Source organism: Camelina sativa, chromosome 6 (assembly GCF_000633955.1).
Source record: "Camelina sativa cultivar DH55 chromosome 6, Cs, whole genome shotgun sequence".
Classification (NCBI taxonomy): domain Eukaryota; kingdom Viridiplantae; phylum Streptophyta; class Magnoliopsida; order Brassicales; family Brassicaceae; genus Camelina; species Camelina sativa.
Genome location: NC_025690.1, coordinates 15497789 through 15521482, shown reverse-complemented (window position 1 = coordinate 15521482; position 23694 = coordinate 15497789). Strand labels below are relative to the sequence as shown.

At 36.5% G+C, this 23694-nt stretch overlaps 9 protein-coding genes across 10 annotated transcripts; 3 read left to right on the top strand and 6 right to left on the bottom strand.

The window, feature by feature from the left end:
- LOC104791568 (beta-galactosidase 2) lies at window positions 585-1207 on the bottom strand. The gene is given in 3 exon segments (XM_010517489.2): window positions 585-714; window positions 820-897; window positions 899-1207. Coding segments are annotated over 3 exon segments (501 nt in total). The 3' UTR covers window positions 585-600.
- On the bottom strand, window positions 2413-3564 carry LOC104699100 (beta-galactosidase 11). The gene is made up of 2 exons (XM_010414446.2): window positions 3169-3564; window positions 2413-2694 (listed from the first exon to the last, which is right to left on the bottom strand). Exons 1-2 carry the CDS (start codon window positions 3553-3555, stop codon window positions 2575-2577), a joined length of 507 nt encoding a protein of 168 aa, XP_010412748.1. The 5' UTR covers window positions 3556-3564; the 3' UTR covers window positions 2413-2574.
- On the bottom strand, window positions 5113-5748 carry LOC104699099 (beta-galactosidase). The gene is made up of 2 exons (XM_010414445.1): window positions 5314-5748; window positions 5113-5226 (listed from the first exon to the last, which is right to left on the bottom strand). The coding sequence occupies exons 1-2, from the start codon at window positions 5647-5649 to the stop codon at window positions 5113-5115; spliced, it is 450 nt and encodes a 149-aa protein (XP_010412747.1). The 5' UTR covers window positions 5650-5748.
- Window positions 8146-8890, bottom strand: LOC104791566 (beta-galactosidase 1). The gene is given in 3 exon segments (XM_010517486.2): window positions 8146-8421; window positions 8501-8609; window positions 8611-8890. Coding segments are annotated over 3 exon segments (489 nt in total). The 5' UTR covers window positions 8877-8890; the 3' UTR covers window positions 8146-8307.
- LOC104791565 (embryonic protein DC-8) lies at window positions 9812-11619 on the top strand. The gene is made up of 3 exons (XM_010517485.2): window positions 9812-10802; window positions 10883-11040; window positions 11134-11619. Exons 1-3 carry the CDS (start codon window positions 9891-9893, stop codon window positions 11435-11437), a joined length of 1374 nt encoding a protein of 457 aa, XP_010515787.1. The 5' UTR covers window positions 9812-9890; the 3' UTR covers window positions 11438-11619.
- LOC104791564 (serine/threonine-protein kinase SRPK) lies at window positions 11866-14231 on the bottom strand. The gene is made up of 4 exons (XM_010517484.2): window positions 13848-14231; window positions 12804-13739; window positions 12595-12642; window positions 11866-12500 (listed from the first exon to the last, which is right to left on the bottom strand). Exons 1-4 carry the CDS (start codon window positions 14040-14042, stop codon window positions 12087-12089), a joined length of 1593 nt encoding a protein of 530 aa, XP_010515786.1. The 5' UTR covers window positions 14043-14231; the 3' UTR covers window positions 11866-12086.
- Window positions 14770-16192, top strand: LOC104791563 (60S ribosomal protein L24-2). Its single transcript, XM_010517483.2, has 5 exons — window positions 14770-14881; window positions 15199-15274; window positions 15378-15479; window positions 15592-15740; window positions 15852-16192. The coding sequence occupies exons 1-5, from the start codon at window positions 14871-14873 to the stop codon at window positions 16003-16005; spliced, it is 492 nt and encodes a 163-aa protein (XP_010515785.1). The 5' UTR covers window positions 14770-14870; the 3' UTR covers window positions 16006-16192.
- On the top strand, window positions 19495-21520 carry LOC104791562 (probable carbohydrate esterase At4g34215). 2 transcript variants are annotated; one of them, XM_010517478.2, is made up of 3 exons: window positions 19495-20710; window positions 20954-20992; window positions 21134-21520. In XM_010517478.2, the coding sequence occupies exons 1-3, from the start codon at window positions 20096-20098 to the stop codon at window positions 21428-21430; spliced, it is 951 nt and encodes a 316-aa protein (XP_010515780.1). In that variant the 5' UTR covers window positions 19495-20095; the 3' UTR covers window positions 21431-21520. The 2 variants fall into 2 exon arrangements, with proteins under 2 accessions (XP_010515780.1, XP_010515781.1); XM_010517479.2 differs by lacking the exon at window positions 20954-20992 and having other exon boundaries at window positions 19520-20710.
- LOC104699098 (F-box protein PP2-A15) lies at window positions 21937-23693 on the bottom strand (the record flags this gene model as incomplete). Its single annotated transcript, XM_019246369.1, has 3 exons — window positions 21937-22784; window positions 23348-23466; window positions 23586-23693. Coding segments are annotated over 3 exons (693 nt in total), but the record flags the coding sequence as incomplete, so codon positions are not given.

The following is a 23694-nucleotide window of genomic DNA, read 5'->3' as shown; positions in this document are numbered from 1 at the left end:
GTACCAAAAAGCTAAAGACACAAAAATTCATAATGCAAAATGCAAAATACATCATATAAGACAAAAAAAATCGGGTACCCATGGGTTTACCCACAAAACTAAAAACCCGTTCGGGTTTACCCACAAGACCTAATACCCATTCGGATTTTATGAGATCGGGCTTTTTCTGGATGGACTTTTTTTAGATTCGGGCCAGGCTGGATTTTTTTACCCACCACAACATCCTAATTCTATGTCACTGATTATCTTTGGAAGACGTGTTAGCTAGAAATCTCACATCGACAATTATATATGAAGCCCAAATAATTATGAGTCAATCAGTTCATAATAAACTAGTATTGAGTTAGAAACTCACAAAATCCAACAAAATAAAGATTCAGTGAAACAATCAAAGACTATGTTGATGATATAAAAGCGCTTGAAACTTGATCGACAACATAAAGATCCGTGCATCAAAGGCCCTCTCGTGTGTTGCACAATAAACTTTATGACCAACAACAACTTGATCAAAACGAAAGAAAAGAGAAACATCAATAAGAATCCCTATAAGTCTATAACAAACAAACAAACAAAAAAACCCCTTAAGTAGGAATATGAAACCTAGGATTTTGTACAAGTGGCGTCAACAGCGAGTGTAGGAGGTCCCTTGCAGTGGCTTGGACCAAACATCTCATCCGTAACTAAAAATACACACTTCGGTTTCCCAAGACAATTCTGCACAAATAATACCAACAATAATTAAGATACATTTGAAATATTTAATACTTACTACTCCACATGAAGAAAATAAAAAACCAACATATTTAATTTGTTACCAACCTTTTTGACGAGTCTCAAGGTAGCTGGTGCGCCACAACTACCGTGTCTAAAGTGTTTACATGCACCAGTGGGATTGAACATAGTCAGCAAAATTGATCTTGGTGATAATATATCCGTCCTGGCAATAAAGACGTGTTATCGGACCTCGAACAGATTTATGATTCGTACACGCAGAATGTTCCTTGCCATGTTGGAGAGATCTCACAAAATCGCTACGATGGTAATGATTGGAATCCGAGAGAAAACGTTTTTGGTCTCCGACGATTTTGATGCCTCTTGCGTTACGAGAAATATCGATCTTTGAAGAGAAACCAAATACAGAGGAATAAATCAGGACAAGAAGCAAAACGAAGCCATGACCACGACGACGATTATGTGAATTATCCATTTTTTCTGTTCTCATTTATTTAAAAATATCGAAAATGATAAGTATGCTAACTTATGGATGTAGTTATAGGTTCTTGTTTTTTTTTTTTTTTTATATATATATCAAAACTTGGATTAGTTAAGTTTTGGAGAGGCGAATTCGTGTCGTGTGTAGATGTGGCCACAAAAATTTCTATCAGTTTATATATTTATTATTTCAGTTCTCTTATTTCTTGGTTTTCGGAGGTGTTAGGGAAAGACATTCTGACTTTTCCACGATTACTTTTTACTTATTAATAGATTACTAAATAAGTGAAGAAAAATTATAAGATTTTTGTAGTATAAGAGAGTTTAATTACTTTCACAATCATCCGTTAGCTTTTTACATTTTAAGATATTTGGCACTTTNAGGTTCTTTTTTTTTTTTTTTTTTTATATATATATCAAAACTTGGATTAGTTAAGTTTTGGAGAGGCGAATTCGTGTCGTGTGTAGATGTGGCCACAAAAATTTCTATCAGTTTATATATTTATTATTTCAGTTCTCTTATTTCTTGGTTTTCGGAGGTGTTAGGGAAAGACATTCTGACTTTTCCACGATTACTTTTTACTTATTAATAGATTACTAAATAAGTGAAGAAAAATTATAAGATTTTTGTAGTATAAGAGAGTTTAATTACTTTCACAATCATCCGTTAGCTTTTTACATTTTAAGATATTTGGCACTTTTATAGAGCACATGTAATATGAGATGTTATTTACGTTGTCCATTTATTGGTTATGTCGCGTTTAAAAAACATATATATAAAAACATCAATTATTTAACTATTTCAGAAAGAAAAAAAACAAATTGCAGTTAACACTTGAGAGTTGAGACCCTTTAACACTTTTAGAAGAAAAAATACACAAACTAAAAAACTGCTATTTTTTTTATGACAAAAATTGTAGAACTATGTTCTCCTCCTAGTCGCAAACTTTAGTGAGCTTTTTCTTAAAAATACTTTTCTCCTCACACCCAAACTTCTCTCTTCATAAGCTTGATCATTTCTTTCGAGCTTGAGCAAAACAAAAGAAATTAGGATTCCTGATTTAGGACCTTTTCTGATTTACAATATGAGCTGATGGATGTATAATTAGTTTTGGATTAAATTTACGGTGACTCGAAAATCATTAGAATTATAAGAACAAAATATAAAATAAAACTGTATAAATTAAAGTTGATCTAACGAATAATACATGTACGACAAAAATTTCCACGATCTTGTGGGAGGTACGAGCCCTAGTATGAATATGATCAATGACAAACTTAGATCAAAGCATTAAGGCTGAAGCTGCAAAGTTGGGACCTAAGTTTGAAAAAATTATAAAGAAACACTTGTGCAGTAGAGACCTAAGTTTTTGTACAAGTAGCTTCAACAACGAACCAAGGAGGACTCTTGCAGTGTGTCGGGCCAAACATCTCGTCCCCTCTCCCCAAAAGAAGCACACACTGCCATTTTCTAAGACAATTCTGCACGAATAACAATTTATAAGATTTATTGAAATATCTAATGAAATTTTCATTCTCCATGAAATAATGGTGAAGCAACATAATGAACAGATCATTATGAACAATGATAAAAAACCAAGCGTTGATAGCTCAGTTGGTAAAGACTTTCTCGCAAAAGTCTAGAAGTCGTCGGTTCGAGAGACGGCGTTTGGGAAGGGACCATATAAAATGCTCTGGTCTCTGGATTGAGGGGATGTACGGGCCTAAGCCCAGAACCTCTTAGTAATTCAAAAAAAAAATGGTAAATCAACATAATGAACACATATTTATTTAGTATTGTGTTCCGTACATATACTTAATAAATATGTTTTCTAATGAGCATCTAATGTTTGGATTTGCCATACCCCAACTCATCATGGGAAGAACTAAGAGTTTCCCGCAAACCCAATTAATATAAAACATCGTACCAAATCACAATGAACGAGTGTTACAAACCTTTTTGACGAGCCTCAAGGTATCGGGTGCGCCGCAATTGCCGCGTCTAAAGTTACCACAATCACCACTTGCATGGCCGTAGTCAGCGAAATTAATCTTTGTGAAAACATATCCTTTCTCTTTGCAATCAAATATCAATACGGGGGCCCTAGACCTGTTTTGGTGACGACAAACTGGAATCTGATTGGCCAACGTAGGAAGAGAACTACCAAAATCACTACGAGGGTTAGGAATGGAATCATAGAGATTTTGTTTCAGGCCAACTTCGATTTTGATACCTCTCGCATCATAATAAACGTCCAGTTTTGAAGGTAAACAAGAGATAGAGGAAAGAAACATAACAAGAACTATTATGAAGCCATGACAACGACAATGAGTAGCACCCATTTTATTTTTGGTGTAGTGAAAATGCTATTAACATATAGTAGTACGTACGTAGTTATATATAGGGTCTTTTTTTTTTCCACTGCAAATTAAAGTCTGTTGGAGAGACGAACTCGTGTGAGGAGGTGTCCGCAAATGTTTCTGTCAAAATTTTCTTTTGATTCTTGGATTTCGGAGGTGTTGGTGAAGGACATCATTCTGACTTTTCTACGATTATTTATTAATAGATTTGCTTTTTCAAAGGAAAAAAAATTATTATTGCAAAAGACAGTTTATTTGGTTTCACAATTATTCGTTGAACTTTGTAATTTTGTCTCTTTAAATTGATTTTATTGTTATAACCCTTTTAGTATTAAAATAACAAACTTAAAAATTTGCTCTTATATTTGTACCCGTCAAAATAATATAAAAGTGCTACATGTTGTACCACTTTTCATGTGTTAATCATTTAACGTTTTGGAATTCCCCGGTTTTGTAACTATATACAACGTTCAACAAATTATTCCGCAGTTTTTTTTTTTTTTTGGGTTAATTAGTTGATTATTTTGAGAGTTCGAGATCGTCTACAATATTGATATCCTAGAAAACATGTTGGACGATATTAATTTCAAGAGGATGAGCATGAAGAAGAAAATATCCATGAAGCTATATTGACGATACGAAATAAATGGAAATATTGAGTTGCTTGGGTAAAAGCAAAAGTGAAGAGAAAGTGTACGTTGTTGATTTTATATCTTTTGGGCGAGTACGAGTTTACTCCGTACGTGTGTAACATAGATCCGTGTGGTTGTTAGATATGATTCTTAGAGTGTGCGGTAAAACGTACATATCATCAGGTTTCCGATTTAAGTTCCATGCACAACTAATAATAGTACGTACATCGCTTGGATCCTTCGTCTAGCCTACCAAGCTTCGGTGTACTCAATTTGGAAAGAACGAAACTCCCGTATTCACACCGCCTCCTTCCGTCCAGCTTCTGCAGTACTCTTGGAAACAAAGAACATTCTCAGGTCTCATCTGGGTCCGCTAACGCTCAATCAAAGGATCTCTAACCCGTCAGATACTCTCTTGGTTGCATGGTTTCGTGTTTTTCATTAACCATGGTCTTTGTTTCCTGTTTATGCATTTGTTTGTCTCAGTGTAGGTCTCACTCCGTGTTGGAGCTTGGTTGTAATCTGGTTACCCAATTTGAAGAATTAATGAAAAGGTATTTATAATAATAAAAAAAATTATAGTACGTACTCTTATGTCTTATCCATATAGGATAACAATTCACACTTACCCTTGAGATGCATTTTCTATGTATTAATAATACATTTTAGAAAAAACAGTGGAAGCTAGGGAAAGCTGAATAATTGAATTAGCATACTGATCACCGGACCGGAGGAGGTCTAAAATCATTTTTTGTTTTCTTTTCAAAGCTTGAAATAGGAAACAAAAGCCTAATTCAGTGGATTACGTAAATCAACAACATGAGATGCGGTGCATCAAAACAATAAAGGGAAGAAAAAACGTTACACGAATAACCTTCTCTTAACGTATGAAACAATTAAGAAAGCCTCAAGTCTTTTTACAAATTGCAGAAAAAACGAAGTTAACAGGTCCTTTGCAATGTGTCGGACCAAACATCTCGTCTGTAATATAAATCCTACACCGTTCTTTTCCAAGACAATTCTGCATGAATTAAAAAAAATAATAACAATCAATAAGAAAGAATTATCGTCAAACAGATTATAATTGCTGGGTAACTTTGTTAACAACCTCTTTGACGAGTCTCAAAGTAGCGGGCGCACCGCAGTTTCCACGTTTAAGCGTTTCACATGATGAACCAGTGGGCTGACCATAGTCCGCAAATTTGATCTGCGAAAAACAATATCCTTTATCGCATTTAGGTGCAAATATGATACCATCCTCAGACGGGTTATTCAACCCGCAGAAAGAATATTCTTTTCCCCGTGGAGGAGATCCTTTAGAATTAGTGCCTCTTGCATCAAAAGACCCGTTGATTTTTGAAGCAAGATTAGAAACAGATGAAAGAAACATAACAAGAAGCAATATGATGAAGCCATGACGACGAAAATAATGTGAAGTTTCCATTTTGCGTTCTATTACAAATCAGAAGGCATAATGAAAATGCTAAGCAGACTACTTAATTACGTGTGTATTTAGTTATATATAGGTAGTGTTTTCATAATGTTGCTGCGAAGTTTACTATCAATTTGTCCTATTAGCTATGTTCTAATTCATTTGTATTCTTTTTTTTTTCCACTTTTCATTCATCTTGGCTTTCGGAGGTGTTGGTGAAGGACATTCATTCTGACTCTGTCGCGCTTACTAAATAACAAATTTGCATTTCCAGAAGATTTTTTGAATTGCTTTCCTAAAAAAAGGTAGTCTAATTAGTCTCACATCCCATGGATCTTTAGGCTCTTGTCTCCGCTAATTGATCGTATTATTATACTGAATTACTGATAACTTATCCATATGTATTCTTACATAACCTTTTTGTTAGGAAGGTTCGGCGTTAACATGAAGATTGATCTTTTTTTTTTTTTGGTTAATAAGATTGATCTTCTTGTTTACATATATAAGGTTTTGTACACCAACAATAAGTTATTTATTAAGTTATAGAGATTTTTTCATCTTGTATGCTTTGCTCTAAACTTTTTTGGCTAGGTGAAAATTTATTCCTATATATAGACAATATCGGCGAGTTTCCGCTCTCTTACGTGTGTTTTCAACACTTTCATGTTTTTTTTTTGTCAAAACAACACTTCCATGTTAATATGTAAATTTTGCATTCTTTTACTTCAGTTTCCTCACTATCAAAACAATTTATACATCCTTTTTAAAAACGCAGAATTATGCGGATTTGAATTTCAATAACGACATTTATATAATTGATATAAATTGCCAATTAAGTTATCTGTAGTCCCTCTTACACAAAAACACTAGGGTTAGGGTACATGTAGTCATGTAGATGTAGTTCCCTCGGAGGTTACTTGTTGGCTGGTATATCTTTTCATAGATAGATTTGATTATAGCATATTGTAATATAACACTCTTTCTTATGTATAATCGGAGAGGAAAAGAGTCCAGTCAAATATGCACATAGGAAACACGAGCGTGATTCGATGGATTGTCTAAGTTAGCAACATAAAAGATGCACTTGATAAAAGATATTCCTTCTAAAAAAATCATAAATATGATAAGCAACAACATAATTGTAAAAAAAAACAAAAAAAGAGCAAAAAGACAAATTTGTTATAAGAATCACGAATCCTTTAAGTTACTTTTTTTCTTCTTACAAGAACCGGAAAAAGCGAATCTAACAAGTCCCTTACAATGGGTCGGACCAAACATCTCGTCTGTCAGTGGAAGATAACATTCTTCTTTTTCAAGACAATTCTGCATAAAATAAGAACAATAAGATATGGAAAATACGTACAAGTACTTCATTCAAAGAGATAATCAAATATGTTTAGATTTAAACCTTTTTGACGAACCTCAAAGTAGCGGGTGCACCGCAGTTTCCACGTTTAAACGTTTTTTCACAGTCGCCCGTGGGTTGGCCATAGTCGGCAAATTTTATATCAGAGATAACATATCCTCCACCACAAAGGATGGGTACTAAGTCTCTAGGCGCCGATTTCGCAAAGCACAGTGGCCGTTGATTCGGTTGAGATCCTCCAGATTTGGAACTGGAGAGAACACGTTTCCTATAACGGTGGATTCTGATGTCTCTTGCATTAATATAAGAACCGTTTATCATTGAATCAAAACAAGACACATAAGAAAGGAATGTAACAAGAAGCAAAATGATTAAGCCATGACGAGGGAGACAATGTGTAGTTTCCATTTTTATTCTAGTTTTGGGTTTCCTTATAGATCAGAAAGACAATGAAAATGCTATAAGATAGCTACTAACTTAAGGATGGTTGTTAAATGTAAATATGTAATGTTTTGATTTTGATTTACAATGGAATAATTATATGGTTCTTGGAGATGCGAGTTTGTTTGCGGATATGGCTGCGAAGTTTTCTATCAATTTGTCGTTTAAATTTTGTTCTAAATTTGGCATTCGATCGGAGGTGTTGGTGAATGTCACTTCTAATTACTATTCAATTACTTTGCATTTTCAGTAGAAAATATTCCCCAAGACCTTATTATATAGCTTAACCGGTTTCACAATTCCAGTGATCATTAGAATTTCGTCTCTGCTAATTAACTTTATTGGAAGGCCGGAAAACTAATTAGTATATTCTTCTTTCGATATTTTACGTCTGCACTTAAAAAATATGCGTCCTAGCCGTAACGGATGTCATTACTTTAGTAAAAATAATGTTTGGCTACACAGCTAGCTGAACCGTAACGACGCTTGTATCTTGTATCTTAAGTCTTAACCAATAGTATCTTGTATTTGTTGTTTCTATAAGAGAATACAGAGCGCAAATAATTTGAAAAGAACTAAACTACATACTCCTTATACTCAATCTTAATTAATATCAAAAACTCGTGTATAGTAAATAAAGTTATATAATTGAAAAAAAAATAAAAATAAAAAATAAATAAAGTTATATATGAACTCACGTATATATCAGTTACAAATTAAAAGACTTTTTATCAAAATAAGAGAAAAAGGAAAAAGTTACAAAGGACTTTAGACTAAACTCAAGCAAAAAGTACAACAAAGGTTAACTCGGAAAGGAAACCTTTGTAATCTGAAACAAAACGACTAAAGTAGGAAACCAAAAACTAAGCTTTCGTACAAGTAGCGTCAATAACGAGTCTGAGAGCTCCCTTGCAGTGACTCGGACCAAAAATCTTGTCCGGGACAAACAACTTACACTTCTCTTTCCTAAGACATTTCTGCACCCAAAAAAAAAACGATAATAATAAGAACACTATTTGGAAAATAATTATATATGTGTTAATTGATTTTATTTACCTTTCTGACGATATTCAAGGTATTGCTTGCTCCACAATTACCGCGTTTAAATTTCCCACAGCTACCAGTTGCTTGGCCATAGTCGGCGAAAGTGATTTTTGAAATAACACCCTTTTTCACAATCAAAATCCAATGGCATTGGTTCACCATCCTTAGCCTCTCTATGAGTCGCGCACATTTTATATGATCCCCCAGACTCACTAAGAGAGGAATCATTGGAGCCGGAGAGACTACGTTTCGGGTCACCGAGAAAAGAAACGCCTTCCATCTTTGCAGCTACACTAAACACAGAGGAAATAAACATAGCTAGAAGCAAAATAAAGCCATGAAGACGACGGCAATGTGAAGTTCCCATTTTTTTCCCTAGTGTTCTCATAAATGATCCAAAAGAGTGTACGTAGGCTATTAATTATGGATAATTATTTTCTTTAAATAAGAATGAAATTTATATGAGAGGTGGATTCGTCTTGTGGTTGTGGACGTGGTCTTAAAGTTTTCACTTGATTTTTTGTTCTCCTTCTTCTTGGCTTTCGGAGGAGTTAGTGAATGACAATTCCTTTGACTTTTCTACGATTACTTAATAATAGGTTTGCATTTACAACAGCAAAAAGTAGAAATCCATTCAATGGTTTCTGAAACCGGTTAAACTCTCTCATGTTAGAAATATATTTTCTACTTTGCTGAAAATACATTGTCAGCAAAATTACATGTTCCATAATTATTATTTTTCTGTTGATTGGAAAAATTATGCCATAACTAATTCATTTTTAAACTAAAAGAACTTTGATTAACGTTATCAATGAAACCCTAAATTAGGAGTTTAAGTTAAAACGTACGTCAATGAATTAAGGTGCGTCTACTTTTTTGTCTATACGGATTTTGTATTGTTTTTCTAGGAATGTTATGAGGTTTAGTTCTCGGTTGTGGGACAGTTTGTACTTTGGGTGCATTAATTTCGCTAAACTAACACAAATAATTGAAAGAAATAAATAAAAAAAAAAAGGGAAAACGTTTTTTTAATATGCGTGATACACGGTTTAGAAGTATGTGAGAACCGACCATAATTGCTTCCTTGCACGTTAAGTCCCAGCTCTCTCGATGCATGAAAAGCCCACGTGGCATTGTTTCTCAATAGAACGATGGTCTCAGATACGTGTCGAGCAAAAGGGATATTTGGATTAATGAATTCGGAAATTAAGGAGAATACCAGAACACACGTAGCAACTTTTGCTTCATCAAGGTCATCACGTGGCATCTCACTATAACTAGAACACTTGCTATAAAACCAACAAGCAGCTCTAAAATACTCATTAACACACCACGAGACAATTCGAAAATATATATATTTTTAAAAATCTATCTAAAATCTTTCTTGGCATCCAAACAAACCATGGCGTCAGGACAACGGGAGGCAGAGAGGTCCGCGAAGGCTGAGAGAGCTGAGGCCGTGGCTAGTCTAGCGGCTGAAGATCTGAAAGATATCAACAGAGGGGATGTGACGTACAAAGTAACAGAGAGGGCTACGACGACCGAGCCGGAGAGGCCCGGACTAATAGGCTCGGTGATGAAGGCCGTGCAAGGAACGAAAGAAGCAGTGATCGGTAAAAGCCATGATGCGGCTGAGTCTACCAGAGAGGGAGCCGGGATTGCATCGGAGAAGGAAGCGGGGATGAGAGACGCAACCGGAGAGAAGGCTGGAGAGGTTAGAGACAGTACTGCACAGAAGACAAAGGAAACTGCTGATTACACTGCTCATAAGGCGAGAGAAGCTAAAGACAAGATGGCGGACAAGACTAAGGAAACCGCAGACTATACGGCAGAGAAGGCGAGAGAAGCTAAAGACAAGACGGCGGACAAGACTAAAGAAACCGCAAATTACACGGCAGAGAAGGCGAAAGAAGCTAAAGATAGGACGGCGGAGAAAATGGGCGAATATAAAGACTACACTGCTGAGAAGGCAAAGGAGGCCAAAGACAAGACGGCCGAGACGGTGGGTGAATACAAAGACTACACAGTGGACAAGGCGATAGAAGCAAAGGATAAGACTGCAGAGAAAGCAAAGGAGACGGCAGATTACACGGCTGATAAGGCTAAGGAAGCCAAAGATAAGACGGCCGAGAAAATGGGTGAATACAAAGACTATACAGCAGAGAAGGCGACGGAAGGGAAAGATGTGGGAGTGAGTAAGATTGGTGAACTAAAGGATAGTGCGGTGGACACGGCAAAGAGAGCTATGGGTTTCTTGTCTGGCAAGACAGAGGAAACCAAACAAAAAGCCGTTGAGACCAAAGACACGGCCAAGGTAATGAACTTAGCAGAATATTTTATGTGTTTAGATATGCACAGTTGGTTAGTAAAATGACGTTTATTGCTAATTAATAGGAGAAGCTGGACGAGACCGGAGAAGAAGCGAGGAGGAAGATGGAAGAGATGAGACTTGAGGGCAAAGAACTTGAAGAAGATGCTTCTAGAAGGACGGAACAGAGCAAAGAAACGGCTGCTGACAAAGCCCATGAGACTAGAGATTCTGTTGCCCAAAGGTATAGGACATGATCTCTTAGAATATATTTGATCCAAGGGTCGGAACTTTTACTTAGTGAATGTGCTAATATGTGTTGTAATTGTTCTTGTAGAGGTGAAGAAGGGAAGGGAACGATAATGGGTGCGTTGGGGAACATGACGGGAGCAATAAAGAGTAAGCTGACTGGTGCGACGACGCCGTCTGGTGATGAGACACGGGCGGTGCGTGGAGACGAAGGCACAGGCACGGGGAAGACAACTGTGACGGTTGACGTGAAAGATACAAGGCCTGGACACGTGGCAACTTCCCTGAAAACGTCGGATCAAATAACTGGCCAGACTTTCAACGATGTTGGGGAGATGGATGACGATGCAGGAAGAGGCAAAGTCGTCGTGGAAGAGAAAGGGAAGCTGTGATGTAATAATAACGCTGCGTTTGGGTTTATGTGAAAGAAGATACCAGTCTTGATTTGTAATAAAACTGCTTTTCTTTTAGGCCTTTTGGGGGTTTTAACTGATGTTTCCTTTTCCAACATGGTGATATGAAAAAGTGAAAGCATATATATCTATATATCGGATTCTGTTGTCGAGGCTGATCATGAATTGATTTTCTTGAGTGTGGCAAATTCATTAGAAAAGCTACAAAATAACGAATGTCTTGCTTCCATTGCCGCTAAGCATTTAAACTAGATGTGTCAAGTGTAATATGACATCAATTGACTAATACTGCCTACGTAATGGTGTTAAAACACTAGCACCAAGCCGGAAACCGGAATTGCACAAACCCTTGATCAGTGGTTTTGTCAGATGATGGTGTATATTTCAATCAAATATTTTACGACAAATGTGTGAATAAATTTGTATTGGATTCGTAAAAGTACACAATCAAGATATGACTCTGCATACATGAAACTGTTGGAGAGCTCATGACTTTCTATTAAACAAGCTTTTGAGATGGTTCTCACTCGTGCTATCTCACTGACACACAGCCAATTTTTAATATCACAAGGTTCCCTCGCTCAATTACAGAACAGAACTCAGATATCAAACGGACAAATCTCAGAAGTCAAATTGCTTGCTTAAGAGAGGAGCTTCTGCTCGTACCTGGTTTGGCGTCTGAGGATGATATGACAACGTTCCCCATTTTTACTTCCATAGCTTCTTGCTCCTCATTCTCTGTCTTCTTTCTCTCTGTATCGAGCTTGTCTTCGGATTTTTTAGGTGAGAGCGAAGGTTTTACAGAGCGAGGACCAGAGTTGATCCACGGATGTAACAGAGACTGAGCCGCAGTTGGTCGGTTTTCTGGGACAAAATCAAGAATCGAAACAAGAAAATCACTCAAGTCATTCGCATCTTGCTCACTGAACTCGTACTTCTCTGTCAGGACTTTGTTCATGGGCCAGAAACGGAGTCTTCTGATGTGTCGAAGATCACCATGTCTGTTAAAGAAATCTCTGGAGTAGCGGCCTCCTAATGCTATCTGCAAACACACAAAAAAGAAAAAAGGGTTTAGCTATTCAAATTGTCGAAACAAACTTCTTAAATCAAACTATCTGCTGATGATTCTGCTATACCTTGCGTGGCATCATCCCAAGAAGCTCCATCATCAGAGCCAAATGGTCCTATTATCAGAAAAGGCCAAATTAGATTCTCCAAACTCCCATAAACAAAACTAAAACGATCTAAAAGCATAACGATGCTAAAATCCCACAAAACAATATAAGAGAAAGCCAAAAATATGAGGATAACACAACAGCAAACAGACACCAGGACTAGAGCATACCTCGTCTCTATCATAATTGTCTCCACTATGGGGATCAAAAAGTACATCTCCAGTGGCAAGTTCAAAACATATGCAAGCGAAGGACCAAAGATCTGCAGATGTAGAGTACTTAGATCCAAGGATGACTTCTGGACACCTATACTGTCTCGTTTGAATGTCACTTGTGAACTGTTTGTAAGTCCAACATGCATTACCAAAGTCAACAAGTTTACACTTGAGGTCAGCAGATGCCACAAGGTGCCTTCTACTCGATCGACTCCCATTCTTACCACCTTGCTTCCCTTTCTCGCTACCATCTAATCCATTTGTAGCAGAAGTTGAAGGACACTCTTCTTCCATCAATTTCTCCGCACCACTCGGTGTTCCATTAACCAGTGATCCAAGTCCACGAACTTTTTCAGATTCAGTATTGCCTTTAACCTCAGCGTCTCCCTGAGCAGCCGAAAGCTTAGCCTTTCTACGAACCCCTGTCTTTTGATTTTTGACAAAATCCCCATTGAAGTCAACTTGACTCTTATCCTTATCAGTGGGGAGAACAAGAGGAGCTCCTGACTTCCTAGGATCTTTAGACGGATCAATCGTTGACGGCAACAAAACATTCTCAGGCTTGAGATCAGTATGAATAATCGAAAGCTCTTTATGCAAGTAGTCTAACCCAACCAACATGTGGTAACAAATCTCTTTAACCATCGGAATAGGTAAGCCACGGTAATCAGAATACTTAATCAGCGTTAACAGGTTATCACCCAAATACTCAAATACCATACATACATGTTGCCCATTAGGACCTGAGTGCTTGAAATGATCCAAAAGCTTCACAACGCATTTAGTATCATCAGTGTCTCCTTCTGCAATCTGTTGCAATATTGTTATCTCATCCATTGCAGCTTCAGTGTAGTGCTGAGCACTCTTTTGCACCTTTAAAGCCACATATCTCTGTAACAAAATCACACCAACAAATTAGAACCAACTCTATCTTAAGGATTAGATTCAAGCAATTCGTATTTAAAAAAAAAATGGCGAGAGAGTAAGAGAGGTGTGTACAGAGGATTGAGTGTCCCAGGAGAGCCAAACAGTAGAGAAATGACCCCAACCGAGTTTGCTCTGGACAACATACCGGCCGTTCTTGAACGAGTCGCCGATCCGGACGGAGTGGTAACCTCCGCGGCGGTAATCCTCCGTTCCTTCGTCTTCCGACGTGTATTCACCACCGTCGCTGTTCCACTTCTCCACCTCCATATCCAACTAATCTCTCTTATCTTAGTCTTATATAGTACTCTTTGGAATATCCGAAGACGATTGAATCCAATTTTTCTTTTTTTTTTTTTTTTTTGGATCTCTTTTTTTTTTGTTTGTTTCTGGAAGCTTGTGCAGAGAAGAGAGAAGAAAGCTTAGCTGCTACTTTGTTTCAAACCTTCTTTTATGAAACGTCGCCGTTTTAAGGTCTATTGACAGGTTCGTCGTCGGCTGTGGGAAAATAAATAAATTATTGGAGGAGATGCTGACGTCATCACTTTAATAATAAAACTATGGGCCTATTTGATGCGTTTATTTTATTGGGCTTACAGTTCGGGCCAAGTTATTATATAAACACACGGAAATGGCTTTGGTTAGTCTCTCTTATATATAAGTGTCGACTGNTGAATCCAATTTTTTTTTTTTTTTTTTTTTTTTGGATCTCTTTTTTTTTTGTTTGTTTCTGGAAGCTTGTGCAGAGAAGAGAGAAGAAAGCTTAGCTGCTACTTTGTTTCAAACCTTCTTTTATGAAACGTCGCCGTTTTAAGGTCTATTGACAGGTTCGTCGTCGGCTGTGGGAAAATAAATAAATTATTGGAGGAGATGCTGACGTCATCACTTTAATAATAAAACTATGGGCCTATTTGATGCGTTTATTTTATTGGGCTTACAGTTCGGGCCAAGTTATTATATAAACACACGGAAATGGCTTTGGTTAGTCTCTCTTATATATAAGTGTCGACTGAATTAGGGTTTTCTAGTTTAGGGTTTCCGGGAGCAGCCTGAGCAGAAGGAAGAAGAAGAAGACGAAGAGGAGGAGCAACAGCAACGATGGTTCTCAAGTAATCAAATCTACTCTATCTCTCTCTGTTTATGTTCCTATATTGAGACTAATTGGCATCGCGTAGTGTAGTGATTCATGATTTTACTCCATCGGAGAGATTGATTTGTTCTGGACTGGCTCTTTGATTCTCGTTAGTTTGGTAGTCAAAGCTGGGGTTTTTCTTTGCTCTATGAAGATTAGATGGATCTGGGTCTGTGATTGGTCTCTATATGATTCATTTCTAATCATGTAGACTTAGATATTTTCACTAGCAAAGATCATTTGCTTGTTGCAATCAATGTCTCATTTGGTGTATTATCTTCGGAATATATACAGGACGGAGCTTTGTCGTTTCAGTGGGCAGAAAATTTACCCAGGAAGGGGAATTAGATTTATCCGATCTGATTCTCAGGTTAGCTAAACTCACTTTTATGAATCCCCTGATCTTATGAGATTTGATGTTTTTGGTCTTTAGTCTTATAATGGTTGATATTTGTTTTTCATTGTTCCATCAGGTTTTCTTGTTTCTTAACTCAAAGTGCAAGAGGTACTTTCACAATAAGTTGAAGCCTTCCAAGCTTTCATGGACTGCCATGTACAGAAAACAACACAAGAAGGTAGTGATGATACCCTTATAGAGTTCCAAATTTCTCTATGGTTTTTGATTAACATGTCGGACCCATGTGAATAAAGATCAGTATATCTAATTGATTTTGTTACATATTATAGGATGCAGCTCAAGAGGCTGTGAAGAGAAGAAGACGTGCAACCAAGAAGCCATACTCTAGGTCCATTGTTGGTGCTACCTTGGAGGTGATTCAGAAGAAGAGAGCTGAGAAGCCAGAAGTTCGTGATGCTGCCAGAGAAGCTGCTCTTCGGTTAGTTTTCTTTCCTCTCTCAAGACTCGAATCATTCAACTAGTATCATCAGAATTGTTAAATTTGAGGAAAGTATTTGACTTTTTAAAATGAATTGTTATGATTTAACAGTGAGATCAAGGAAAGAATCAAGAAGACCAAAGATGAAAAGAAGGCTAAGAAGGTTGAATTTGCTTCTAAGCAACAGAAGGTCAAGGCAAATTTCCCCAAAGCTGCAGCTGCAGGAAAGGGTCCTAAGTTGGGAGGTGGTGGTGGCAAACGCTGAAGAGCCTAGCCATCTCTCTCACTTTGTGTTTTCTGCGTAGTGGCTACTTTTTTTTTACTAGCAATGTTGATTCCAGAATGTTATGCCAAACGTAAAACCTTGTTATCAGTTTTTGTCTCTTACTTTTGCAACTCTTATAATCTCAGACTTAAGAATTTTGTTACTTATGAATTTCATTTTACTACTCTCTCTATTGTCTTCTCACATCAGTTGATTCAAAAGTGTTCGTGTTTTGTCCAACTTGTTTAGAGCATTGCGGACTACGTTGCCAACTGTTGTCATACGTTAGATTGCTTTGGCGTTAGTGTGCAATTGTCGATTCTAACTGGCTTTATCTAGTGTTACAACAAACAACCTTGTTGCGTATTATGTTCAGGATTGTTGTTGTGCACGAGTGACAACCTGAATTGTTACGGATTGTTCAGAACCGAAGTTGCAGTGACCGTGAATATTGGTTGAGTTTTTTTTTTTCACTATTCAATTACATACATTTGAAAAAGATTCATGTTATTGGCTCAAACAACTTTCGCAATAAAGTTACTTGTGGAAATTTCTCACGGGGCCAAAACATAACATATGTCTTTGGAGAAATATTGTGTTCATGCATGATCCTTGTCCCCCAAAAACGCCATACACTCTCAACTATACATTTCGATACATTATATAAAGGAAGGATGCAAGGAAAAAAGAAGAAGATGAAAATGATAACTCTACCACAATACCACCATTTTCTCACACCTAACTTTTCTTTCTTTTTGTTCTTGTTTTGATTTTGGTTCCTCTTGTATTTTCGATTTACACTAATACTTTGTCAATTGAGAGGGAACTCGTTTCTGTTTGCCACCCACACGATCTTTACGAGGAACTACGTGTGGATTGTAAACAGAGACGACAATCCCTATTTCGGTCTCTCCTATCAGAATTCTAAACTCTTGTGGAGCAAACAAATCTATTTCTCTCTCGGAGATATATGAAACTTGTTTGTGAAGTGGGAAATAGAGAGAACCAACACCGGCCTCATGACTGTTGATCATCTACATTCCACATCAGCCGTTGCGGCAGCCCTCGCATTGATCCCAATAGAGTGCATACCAAAGTACTTTATGAAATTCGTATGTGAGGGCTGCTTCAAAGGTTCATGNTCAGTTTTTGTCTCTTACTTTTGCAACTCTTATAATCTCAGACTTAAGAATTTTGTTACTTATGAATTTCATTTTACTACTCTCTCTATTGTCTTCTCACATCAGTTGATTCAAAAGTGTTCGTGTTTTGTCCAACTTGTTTAGAGCATTGCGGACTACGTTGCCAACTGTTGTCATACGTTAGATTGCTTTGGCGTTAGTGTGCAATTGTCGATTCTAACTGGCTTTATCTAGTGTTACAACAAACAACCTTGTTGCGTATTATGTTCAGGATTGTTGTTGTGCACGAGTGACAACCTGAATTGTTACGGATTGTTCAGAACCGAAGTTGCAGTGACCGTGAATATTGGTTGAGTTTTTTTTTTTCACTATTCAATTACATACATTTGAAAAAGATTCATGTTATTGGCTCAAACAACTTTCGCAATAAAGTTACTTGTGGAAATTTCTCACGGGGCCAAAACATAACATATGTCTTTGGAGAAATATTGTGTTCATGCATGATCCTTGTCCCCCAAAAACGCCATACACTCTCAACTATACATTTCGATACATTATATAAAGGAAGGATGCAAGGAAAAAAGAAGAAGATGAAAATGATAACTCTACCACAATACCACCATTTTCTCACACCTAACTTTTCTTTCTTTTTGTTCTTGTTTTGATTTTGGTTCCTCTTGTATTTTCGATTTACACTAATACTTTGTCAATTGAGAGGGAACTCGTTTCTGTTTGCCACCCACACGATCTTTACGAGGAACTACGTGTGGATTGTAAACAGAGACGACAATCCCTATTTCGGTCTCTCCTATCAGAATTCTAAACTCTTGTGGAGCAAACAAATCTATTTCTCTCTCGGAGATATATGAAACTTGTTTGTGAAGTGGGAAATAGAGAGAACCAACACCGGCCTCATGACTGTTGATCATCTACATTCCACATCAGCCGTTGCGGCAGCCCTCGCATTGATCCCAATAGAGTGCATACCAAAGTACTTTATGAAATTCGTATGTGAGGGCTGCTTCAAAGGTTCATGTGGAATGTAAGAAGATATGTATAGGTTAGAGAGTTTACAAATGTACATCGATCATTTACAAAAAAAAATGTTCATCAAAAACCAACAGGGGTGAGAAAAAATAAAAGGTTTGATTGAAAGGTCATTGTTAAGCTTTCTTCTGAGTTTTTTGTCATGTTCTGTTTTTTAGAAAAACAAAATAGACGTCGGTAACAGCAATTACAACATCTATTGGTGTATTAGTAAACCTTCATAATTATTCTATTTGTAATCTAGTCTATTCTTCTCCTAGTTTCCGCCATTTATGGCTGGGATTGATGAGATCTCCAGAGAGAGAGAGAGAAGAGATTAGAGAGTACATTCATATATGTAACGTACTGCGTACATTAACATATGCATGATCTGAAGCCTCACAAATTTCAATTAGTGTTTTTTTTTGTTTCAGGGGAGGAGATAAACATAAATATTGAAAAATCAAAAGGTTTTATTGAGAGAGGTCATTGTTAAGATTTCTTCTGAGTTTTGTCATGTTCTGTTTTTGGAAAAACAAAATAAAAGTCGGTAACAAAAACTAAAAACATCTATTCTATTCGTATATTAGTAGTATAAACCTTCATTTTTTTGTTCTGTCTGTTTTATAGTTTATGTCTTTATATGTTTATATATGATTCAGTTTAATATTTCCATCCCTATTAATTATACATAATATGCTGTGTTTAGTACAACGTGTTTCACTTCTGCTGTTCCTTGTGAAACAAGAAGAGCTCAAAACGTTTCTTGAAACAGCCTTTTATTCCTCTTTAATTATTAAGTGGAAGTCATTTGCAATGTTAGAACTAATTGGTGCGAGTGGTTAGGTTCCAAAAAAGCAAAGCAAAGCCTAATTAAACCTACCCTACTTGCAGCTCTGTTGTTTGTAAATGTTCGAAGTTTGTCCTCTTAATTGTTAGTAGTGCATTGCAATAGAGAAGGCCATAGTAGCTCAGTCGGTCGTAAAGTTATTTGGTAACATTCATGTGAATATTCAATATTCCTAGTATAACTGAAAAAGAGAAAAAAAAAACTACAAAATGATAAATTTCAAGAAAGCACTAATACGTAGAAAAAAAGAATGAATGCATACAAAAATTATTAAAGTAGAGAATATGAAAAGCAAAAGGAAACAAAAAGTGAAGAACTCATCACTCACTTCCGCACGCCGTCTTGCATATTCGCTCATCATGATCCTTCTTCTTCTTCTTATCATTTTGGTTTTTTAATTAGTTTCTATTTTAATCATCAAACACATATAATAGTTTGGAAATATATATTGCAGATCTGTAAGAAATAGAACAAGTGAATCATCGATGATTTGTGCATGTGACGATCTCTGTTTTACTTATGGGAGAGATCACTCAGTTTTCTATTACTATATCAGGTCAACTTTTTCTAACCTAATAAATTAAATGTCTCTCATTGGTTGGTTTTGGGTTTGATTCGGTTTAGTTTTGGTTTAGGTAGCTGTCTTTTTGAGAAAATCATAAACATTTAACAAAGTATAGAAATCCAATTAGTATAATTTTTCATTTTCTATTGGTTGCTGTGAGATTACGTCATTCTCGTATTAATATTTATTTATACGTCACGTTATTACCGTTGTTATGCTTCGTTTTTAATTAATCAAGTTTTAAATCCCCATACTAATTATATATGTAGGTGTAGGTATCGAGACACAAATCAGTCCTTTTATTTTTGTATATAATCCTGTTGTGTATGAAAAGGTTTCGAGTCTATTGACTTAATAACCAAACTAATTAAGTTTTCTTTCTAATTTTTTTGAAGTGCATATGAAGAAAGAGACAAAAGAAGAGGAGGAATACATTATTCTCTCTTCCATCTTACTTCGACTCTGATCTGGATCTCAATCTCAATCTTCAAGTTTACTTCAAAAGCAATGACCAAGATCTTTTTCTTCTTCTTTATTATCATCATCATCATTTTTCTTCAATCTCCACCACAAATCCAATCCCAAACTATTCCAAGAAACATCAGTATCTTCATCTTGGCCGGGCAAAGCAATATGGCGGGTCGAGGTGGAGTTTATAACGACACCGCTACAAACACCACCGTGTGGGACGGTGTGATCCCCCAGGAATGTCGATCAAACCCTTCAATCCTCCGTCTCACGGCCAAGCTCAAGTGGGAAATTGCTAAAGAGCCACTACACGTTGACATTGATGTTAACAAGACCAATGGTATTGGACCGGGGATGTCATTTGCTGATCGGTTGTTTTACCGGTTCGGTCATGTGGGTTTGGTTCCTTGCTCTATCGGTGGGACTAAACTAAGCCAATGGCAAAAGGGTGAGTTTCTTTACGAGGAGACGGTGAGGAGAGCGAAAGCCGCGGTTGCTAGTAGTGGAGGCGGCTCGTACAGGGGGATTTTGTGGTATCAGGGTGAGTCGGATACGGTGGATATGGTGGATGCTTCGGTATATAAGAAGAGACTAGTCAAGTATTTTACTGATCTTCGAAGTGATTTAGATCAGCCAAATCTTCCTATTATACAGGTACGTTGCACAATAACAATCTAGCTTCTACTTGGTATAATCCGCAATATAGCAAATAGTTCGTAGAACTTTTGATAAGTAATATTGGAATAGTGGAAAATTAAATAAAAGAAAAAAAAATACATGCAGACTAAAAATCTTGTTGAATATAGTATTTACGGATTTAATGTATTTAATGCTCCATTATTTTAGCAATCTTTTTTATGGTTCGTGAATCGTGATTACTCATTCTTTTTAATCCAGGCTGTAGCTAAAATATCGTACTACCAATCCAGCTGTGGTGTATGCAAATTGACATTTTTGGTCTTATTCCTAAAATAAAAAAATCTACTGGTATCAATGTATCAGATATTTTTAGTTAACATTCTTCAAATATCTTGTTTATGTGTTTTGTTATTTTGGACGTAAAACAAACAAAAAAAGGTGGCTCTAGCGACAGGGGCAGGACCATATCTTGATGCGGTGAGAAAAGCTCAACTGAAGACAGATCTTAAGAACGTGTACTGTGTTGACGCCATGGGTCTACCTCTTGAACCGGACGGTTTGCATCTTACCACTTCATCTCAGGTCCGGCTCGGTCAAATGATAGCCCAGAGTTTCGCGGACAATATTCCCAATTCAGCTCAACCACTCTATATGCCTCTTCTAATCACTTCCTTCTGTTGTTCCCTTTATATCATCTTTTTAGAAATCTTGGCACCTACCTTACCATTTTTGTAACATTTTATTTTTCTTCTCTTTATTTTTTGGATTCCTCATGATATTTGTTCAAATTATTATTATAAAGAAACTTAAGTCTTATTCACTTAATGAATTGAATTATATAATTTTTTTGTTTAAATAAAATCAACAATATCCAATTTAGACAAATGTGTGATTCCCCGATCCAATACCTGGATTTATTTTTTTTGGATATCCTTAAATCTTTAAGTGAATCCGACCTTGAAAACAAGACTATACTCAAACTTTTCAGTACAGTACATATTTTACATCATATAAATTCGTTTCCGTAGCTCATCTGTCTTGACTTCTTCTGTATCTTGTAACATACATCTTTTTCAGATAATGTATCTTTTTGATAGTTTCAAGGATTCAAGCATTTGAATTTTTGGATAAGCTTGATTGAAAGATATTTTGGATAATTGTATTTTTATATAGCCTGTATTATTCGATCCAATCCTATGCATATCATATTTGATTGGATATGATTTAAAAAAAAAAAAAAAAACACACAACAAAATAAATAGAATTAGTCAGAGACAATAATTCAGATAATCTTGGTTGGATACAGATAGTCATAGTCTCCAACATCCAACCTATAAACATGGTATACACACACAAAAAAGAGTCCTCTCGCCTAAAATGTGTAACAAAATGAGTATGAAGTAAATACAAAACAAACAAACAAAAAAAAAACTCGATGAAATGCACAATAATAAAATGACAATAAAAAAAACTCGATGTACCCTAATTTTGGGAACCAGTAAAAACGACGACATAACCACTAATAAGAATTTTGTTGACCCGAAAAAAAAAACCACTAATAAGAATTTTTACCTTGCCAGAATCAAAAGCTTTTTTTGGTGTGTGTGATCATCTCTCTTAAAGCTATTTCACAAAATCTTTCTTTCTGTGTTCCTTCAGATCACCAATTGGGTTTATGAAGACTGAATCAACACATAACCCTCCTTTCGAGTGTGTGCAGTCTATCTGTTTCATCGACCATTGGATTTCGGTTGATGGTTCTGATTCATTCACAATGAATTCTCCAACCCTATACTCGATCCAGCAACCACGCTTGTGTTGCCCGAGTGCTTCGTCTCTCTCTACATCGTCCAAGTAATATTCGCATGATGCATTTTGACCATCAGAAGTTGAAAGCGAAAACCTTACAGGCTTTACATCCCAACCATGAGTGTGTTCAAAGTGGCACACACGTCTCCCTAGCCTTTTTGTGAATCTCCCTAAATGAATTCTGAAAGATAGAGAGTAAATACCAGGTGGGAGATGAAATCTCACTGTTCCATCAACTTCAAACCACCAAATCTGCTGTAAGTAGGCTACAACATGGAACCTGTTCAAGGGAAGATTCACAAGAATTTTACTCTTTTTGTTCCACAAACAAACTGATACATCTTTTAAGTTGTTCATTATTGGAATTCTATCACATGCTACGCACCCGTCTCATGTTGTATAAAGCAGTCTCATACCAAAAACTGAGATGCAGAACTGTCTCACTAACCTAATCATTTCGCAGTTGAGATGAATCATCGCTACAATAGCAACTCAAAAAATCCATAACTATAAATATTAGGCAAGAACACTCGTAGTCTACATTAGCTATTTATCAAAACTCAAAAAGCAGAGTCACCTCCTCACAAACTACGAGAAAACAGGCCACTAATCAAACCGTAATCCTCAAACAACCTTTTCCAAGTCTAGTTTCTTATATATATATACTCAAGTGTTCTCGAAAGACCTGCCCTGTAACTCTACCAATCCAAGGATCAACAGCTCACGAAACTCAGGTCAATTTACATTATCATAAACAAGTCTTTTGCAAGCCTATTTTCATCTCTACTTGTTGATCTTCTAAAACTCTAATTGAGATTCAAGAAGCGAGATTGTGTGGAGTACCTAGATTCTTCAGTTGGATTCCAATTCCAATACCTCCGGTCTTCAATCCCAGTTATAGCCATTCCTTTAGCTGAAATTGCCATACAAACCCGTCCTGTAACTCTATCAATCCATAGTTCCTGAAAACACAAACACAGTTTCATACAAATTCATCCAAAACCCTAATTCCCAAATCCAAAAACAACAAAATCACAATCACAATCTCGTAACTCTCACAAACAAGATGTAAAAAAAATACCTTAGAATCATCATCAAAAGGGATGGGACGAGAGAGGACAGCGAAAATATCTTTCTTGGAGAGAGTAAGATACCTCTCAGGGGGCAACAAATCAAGCAGATCCTGATAA